General features: G+C 40.5%; 1 protein-coding gene across 1 annotated transcript in view; it reads right to left on the bottom strand.

Annotated features, from left to right (window-relative positions):
* Positions 1-6,895, bottom strand: part of ap3m2 (adaptor related protein complex 3 subunit mu 2) — a 7,685-nt gene extending 790 nt beyond the window's left edge. Inside the window, exons 1-9 of the mRNA XM_088376987.1 lie at positions 6,772-6,895; positions 4,113-4,397; positions 3,832-4,003; positions 3,221-3,358; positions 3,054-3,139; positions 2,454-2,587; positions 2,055-2,262; positions 1,772-1,916; positions 1-802 (exon numbers count right to left, since the gene is read on the bottom strand). The exon at positions 1-802 is cut by the window's left edge and continues 790 nt beyond it. Of these exons, the coding sequence (XP_088233113.1) occupies positions 702-802; positions 1,772-1,916; positions 2,055-2,262; positions 2,454-2,587; positions 3,054-3,139; positions 3,221-3,358; positions 3,832-4,003; positions 4,113-4,385 (1,257 nt within the window). The 5' untranslated portion in view covers positions 4,386-4,397; positions 6,772-6,895 and the 3' untranslated portion in view covers positions 1-701. The remainder of the gene's footprint in view (positions 803-1,771; positions 1,917-2,054; positions 2,263-2,453; positions 2,588-3,053; positions 3,140-3,220; positions 3,359-3,831; positions 4,004-4,112; positions 4,398-6,771) is intronic.
* Between the last annotated feature and the right edge of the window lie 237 nt (positions 6,896-7,132).

Below are 7,132 nucleotides of genomic sequence, written 5' to 3'. Positions count from 1 at the left end.
ACACACACACTTATTATAATAATTATTTGGGGTCAAAATAATTACCATTGGATAATTCTACACGGCACACCTGATCTCTCACTGGTTGAAAAATCACTGTGTTGCAGAAAACATGGTGAGAAAGTGGTCGAGGCACGAATCAGTAACACCACGCCAACATCATTTGCACTGAAATTTCAGCTTCTGCAGTGAAAGTGCATAAATATGGGTAACTTGTTGTATTGTATACCAGTATATACATGCTGGCGACAAAAAACAAATGTAACTTTCAAAGCAAAGCACAATAAACTGAATAGTGGAGGGAGTTAAATAAATATTGGGAAAAAAAACAGTACACCAAGACAGAAGCAGCCAAGCTTTCATGGAAACAAATAAGCTATGCATTCAGTAATTGCATTATAAATTGTAGGGATCATTTAAAAATTTCAAGTCTATTTTCATCTATAATTAACAGCACCTCAGCCATGCCATCAGTAGAACTTAGTATACAGAAATCATAGATCAACTTGGTCAGAAAAAATACTTCGGTTTTTCCACTGGATTCAAGTGTTTGATGACTGTAGGTAATTTGTTGCTGCAATGAGCGCTTTATATTTGTGGAGTTAAAGCCTGTAATGTACCGTACGTAAACGTGCACCCAACAAATCACAACACATCACATCCCAAGGAGGTTTGGTCCATTTTGAGCATAATCGAGGTTTTCATGTCCGGACCTGGAACTTGCCAGCCTTGGTCATGTACTTGATGCCTTTGAAAGGTTTATACTTCTCTCCGTACATGTCTAGGCGGTTCACCTTCAGCCCTGTTCAAAAGATAGCATACACTTTACTTCATTAATTAACACTACAAGTCTAAATATACTCATCTTGGCAATATCATTTCCTTGAAAAAATAATTGCCCTCTTCTCAAATACTTCTGCACAGTTTCCGCACTTTACGATTCTAACATTTTAATATTTTAACATTGTCAAACAAATCTATCCATCCAACAATTTTCTTCCATTTCCAATAAGCGGAAATATCAGACAAAAATAACCTCAGTAAACCCAAAATGCAGTTTTTAAATTTTTTGTGAGCAAAGAGATAAACCCTCACTGAATAACTGGTTGGATCAAACTTCACAGCAATGACTGAAATCCATCCATTCATCCCGCTTGTCCCCATAGGGGTCACGGGCGTGCTGGAGCCTATCCCAGCAGTCATCGGGCAGTAGGCGAGGGACACCCTGAACCGTTTGCCAGCCAATCACAGGGCACACAGAAACGAACAACCATCCACACTCGCATGCACACCTCGGGACAATTTGGAGTGCTCAATCGGCCTACCAAGCATGTTTTTGGGATGTGCCCGGAGAAAACCCACGCGGGCCCGGCGAGGACATGCAAACTCCACACAGGGAGGGCCGGAGGTGGAATCGAATCCACACCCTCCTAACTGTGAGGCGGTCGTGCTCACCAGTGCCCCACCGAGCCACCGAATTTATATGATAAAATTTCAATTTTTATTTATTTTAATTAAGTCATATTTACAATATTTTCATAATTTAATAGAGTTCACACAGCTCACCAATTGTTATCCTACAACCTGCGTCTCAAAATAATTTCAAACGAATAAATACTTTGGCGCCATCTAGCGAATGGTGTGCAGCAGTGTGAACACTGATAGGATCAGGAGGGTGTCAGCTGAGGTGGCCTTGTGTTAAATGTTGCGTGTTTAAGTGGGGGGCTTAAGCTAAAATGGTGGTCATTGCAAAGGAATGGCATATATCCACCTGAGATGGCCATCTGTTGGATTTTCAACTGGATGTTGATGGTAGGGTTCTCATCAGGTTTGGAGGCCCCCGCCTGCAGACTCATGGTGCCTTTCAAGCTGGGAAGCTTCTGGGGATTAATCTTGCCTACATCCCAAGTCAGCAACTGACCAAAACATATTGCCAATTGTTAGTGTAGCAACACAAACATTCGGAATCATGAGCATGCGGCATATCTCATGTATTACTTTCCATACGCGGGTAACATACTGTAAGTGTTGTCACTTATAGTTACTGTTAGTACCTTTGTGACTGGGTCAAAGGTGTATGTTCCCTGGGAGGGGTTAAGATTGGCGTTGAGAACACCACGAGGAAGCTGACTGCTGACTAACACCGACTCCACAGCCTTTCCCATGGTCTGCTTGGGGCCTAGCGTCAAGTCGAATCGCCCCTGGGAGCTTCCTTCACGGAAAGTAATGTTGTGCTTGACGTACACTGGAATCGCCACCAGGCTAAAGAAGCAAGAATATAAAGCCACTAATGTGATGTGTTCCAACATATATTTTACGCCCCTGGCATATTAGTTCCCTGCATCCCATTCGAAAGAGTGAAACTTTATATGATGGGAACATCATCAACTAAGGAACCCTGTACTTGAGGTTTGGCGCGTTATTTGTGACATGTACAGTTTCAAAACACCAACTTCTGTGAGCTGACGTGATAGGACAGTAGTCTGAAGTTTCCATCAGGAGGAATGAAGGAGAGGATCCGCTCAGCCTCCCACCGCTTGAATCGAACACACGGATGAAAACTGACATCATCCAGCAGCCGAGGATTCTTAGACAAGAAAAAGGGAAGTTTATGAGAAACATGTAATGATCCATCCATCTAATTCCATGTACATTTCAAGTGACCCGTGAGGCTGTGTTTACGTAGCTTCAAAGAACTTATGAAACAACCTGCAGATACCCAAATTGCATGCAAACAACCCCAGAAGGTAGTAAAGAAGTAAATAAAACTATAAAAAGAATACTAATATTAAATGTTTTATAACTTTAGTTGGCCTGATTACATTTTCGATTCACCACTCAAATCCATCGTGATGTCACATTTCTCCGTTTTCTGGTTGATTGATCAGAGCTTTTCAGGTGGCATTTAACATTACTGTATATGTACGTAGATGACTGAGAAGAAGAGGACAAATGTTGGACACGATTAAAAAACGCTATTTGCTGCTAGTAAAGGTTTCTATCAACAATGTCTCAAGCCACGTTACAAATGAAATGTATTTGAAACCAGTTACCATAAATGACAGTGTGAGGTCAGGCATGCCAGTCAGTTTGACGCAGGCATCAATGACTCCCTGGATTTCTGCCGTTATTGTGGAACCTGAATGGGGGGGTGAGAGTCAATGACATTTCATAACAAATAGGTTGCTAATAAGAGCTGTGAGTAACCTCAGAGCATTACCTGACTTATCAATGATGGCATCTATCTCCTCCACCACGTCAAAATAGGCTTCGTTGTTGGTGTATTTGACACCAGTGCGTCGCCATGGTACCACTGACAGCTGACCTGTGGGGAGCTGCTCACCCACATTGGTGCTGCCTGGGAATTGGTCGAATGTCCAACAGGATTAGAACATGAGGTAACTTAGACAAATCTATACAGACTACCCCTAAATGGTGGCATTTTGCTCCCCAAATTTGAGACAGTGCAAGTACATTTTTCATATTCTTGCACCTGTGTGACCTGTAAATTTGCAGATCGCATGTTTTAATTTCATTACTATTTTTTAATAGATTTTGTTGCAGGCAAATGTCTACTCCACACTCCAGTCAATTTAATAGTAATGTGGAGTGTAGAGAATATTTACTGCAAATCAACATACAGTGTGCACCTCTTGATTTTCTACTTGCCAAGGTTATATTGACAGTGGGCAGGAGGCAGACTAGCATGCCGCTCGCTGCAGTTTATAGCACGATTCCTTACAGAGGGGCCTCTGTCTCCCCGACCGCAAGAAAATATTGCACTTTTTCAAGGGGTGAAGAAAACATTGAAAATAATTGTACACATTGTACCTGTGATAGTGTTGACCATTGTGCGGAGAATGGTGGGAGGCTTGATAAGCTCTTTGAGGATGTTGGACTCTGTGGCTAGAGGAAAGCCGTTGTCCAACATCTCCTCCAGTAGTTCATAGACCACCACCACATTGTCCTTGATGGCAGCTTCCGTGCACACACCGAAATAGTCCTGTTAAAAAAGGACACGTGAATGGTTACAACTTTCGCAGAGTCGAATAAAATGATAGAATTCCAATGCGATAAATTAATCAAAGGCAAAGAGAAGACACGACGAGAACCTGGAATGTGTCGACGACTCTGTGCAGGAACTCAATGACAAAGAGTGGTGGCACTTCACTCTGTATGACTGCCACAAAATATATGCGATGTCTGAGAACATTGATAAGGTAGTGGTGCGGGGTAGGGATCACAGGCGGGACGTTCTCCGGCTCACTGGCACGCTCCTGGGCCTCAAAGAAGTAGTCACACACAGAGCGGCTCACCACACTCTTCCAGTGCTTTTCCAGGAAAATGTCACCCGAGGAGTTGACCAGGAAGAGACTGTGGATCATCTTGACTGAAGGCTGCAAAATGTGAGATAAAAATGAAACATTAAAGTTAAACTGGCGAGTGTTGTTAAGTTTGTTTGAAAGCTTACGTCTATAAAATTAAAATTGTTATCATGCTATCAAGATGATGACTGATATAGACCTCTCAATACAGTGAAGTAAGATATAGGTCAATGCCATTTTTTTTCTTATAGATCCCAACTTTTGAGTAGTCACAGATACTGATTCCAATTACCGATACCACTAGTACCTTTGACACATCAAATTTTCATTAAACCAATAACCAACAATTTTAAAGAATACAAAGAATCTATCCCAATATTGCATTTTCCCCTGTTAACTGAATGACATTTATGGCAATTTTCTATTATTTAATTTCCATTTGTTTGTAAAAATACAAACTTTGTATCAAAAACACAAGTAAATGAATTTAAATACATAAATAAATGCAAAAACAGCCAAATAAATAAATAAATGCAAAATCAGCCCTAATCAAAATATGTGGTTGGACAACAATTTTGGTTGGAATATAGTGAAGTGCAAATTATTGAATTGAAAATGTTACAAGTTACATTAAGAGATACGTTTAACAACTACAGTTTAACCAGTAAAACAAGTTTGTCAAGTTGTTCTGAGGCACTGTTCAATTCAACTGAGGCGTCTCAACACAAACGCTCCACACGGCTCACACGGGGATTGGTTGTTACCTGAGCCATTTCAGTCGAACGCACCGGAAAAAATATATTGTTAAAGGTAATATTTATACATCTAAAAATAATGACGTTATCAAATGAATTACAGTCAAAATATTGACAACTTAGGGCTGGTTTCCTCCCACACCCGAAAAACAGGCCGATTGAGCACTCCAAATTGCCTATAGGTGTGAGTGCAAGTGCAGATGGTTGTTCGTCTCTGTGTGCCCTGCGATTGGCTGGCAACCAGTTCAGGGTGTCCTCCGCCGACTGCCCAATGACAGCTGGGATAGGCTCGCACGCCCACGACCACAGTGGGGACAAGCGGCACAGATAATGGATGGATATTAACAACTTAAAATGGTTAAAAAAGTCATGCTAATTTTGGATTTTTTTCAAACATGTTACAAAGAGCGGATTCAGGTTTTGTACCTTCTGCAATCCAGTTCAAGAACATTTACAGTATTTGTTCTGCCAGTCAAAACATTTCTGGCATAGATAGCTGCACAGATATTACTTGCAGCAAATAAAGAATTTTTTTGAACAAAAATAGGTCAATTGGTTAATTTATTCACTCATGGTACACGGATGTCCCAAAATACACTGGCTAGGATAAAAAACAAAACATTTTACAAATAAAGTAATATCATTAAATAAATAAAGATATTTACTTTAAAACATGCAGGGAAAAAGTCAAGGAACATAAGAATCATCAAAGCTGTCTTACATTCCTCCTTCATTCAACTCTCCTTGTTTCAGCCAAAATCATGACCCTAGAGAAAAGAAAAAGTAATTTCCCTAACGGACTGATCAGTCCAGTTTCTACAAATAACGCGTCTCCACCCGCCAATTCACGTGACATTCTTTGCGGATAATGGTAGCGCTCTTGTGGATCTTTACCGAACACGGGACACATGTTTTAGTATACAATATACCCCTTTAGAGGGTATCACTATTCTCCATTAAGTAACATTGGCAAAAAGTACAAAGCATCAATTGACAATGGAAGAAAACCCGAATCAGGCTTTCTATTTCTGATCGGAGAAACGAAAATTGCCCCTCAGATGATGATTGATTGTGTGCTGTTTATGAACGCAAAAAGTCTGGGAACATTTTCCGATTCATGGTCACCACCGGAGGGGTCACATTTGCATTGCATTTGGAGATTAGATATGATGTTTTAAAGTGGCATTAGACCAAGGCGTTTTAGTTTGGCGACAGAAAACATGATCATCATGATTGTAAGAAATAGCGTTGTTTTTTTCTGATAACAATAACACATTCAACAACACAATTAGCTACACAGAAAGCATTATTTTTAAAGTGGAGTGGAAGCAAATGATAGGAAGCTACAATAAATAAACTAGTACTATTGTTACAGCACGATGTGACAGCACATGAGCATAACGATGACGGACTAGAGTGACATCTCGCGAAAGAAACGATCTGCTCGAAAACACAATTAAACGGGTTTCGTTGAACGAAATGACGAAAATGACTAAATATAAAAATGATAGGACAGTTATTACGCCTGCAGCTCCATCGGTAACAAGAGTCCATCCGTGCCCCTCCTCCTTGTGTCTTATGACAAGAGAAAAAAAACGTCTCCCAAACCGCGAACAAAAAAAATACAATAAAACAATTATCACTCAACAATTGGGATATTGCTAAAACAACGTAGATCATAAAACACTTACCAGAGACTAATTTTACGTCTTGGTATCGAATTTCACTATTTTCTCATTGAAATATGAAGCTGGTGTCGCTTCCGTTATAAGGCTCAGCCTCTGGTGACAGGAAGCGCAGAAAAAGAAACCAACCACAACCTGCGAAAATATTCAAAATCCCGCCTTTTCAACACCGTTATTGGCTAAAAGTGCGGAAGTTGTGTTCCTGACGCTTTGTGATGATTGGGTTTCAGGCAAGCAAGCCGCAATATTAATGCTCTATGATTGGTTCAAACGAAAGCAGGGCTGACATTTTGTTTTTGATGTCTTCATTTTGTGGCGTTCATTCAACAACCAACAAAAATGTCCCGCATTCCTAAGAACGTTGTAA

The sequence above is a fragment of the Syngnathus floridae genome, chromosome 5 (assembly GCF_059516105.1).
Source record: "Syngnathus floridae isolate MCC-2025c chromosome 5, RoL_Sflo_1.0, whole genome shotgun sequence".
NCBI lineage: Eukaryota > Metazoa > Chordata > Actinopteri > Syngnathiformes > Syngnathidae > Syngnathus > Syngnathus floridae.
The sequence above is the reverse complement of the archived record's forward strand: the minus strand, read 5'-3'. Positions and strand labels throughout refer to the sequence as shown.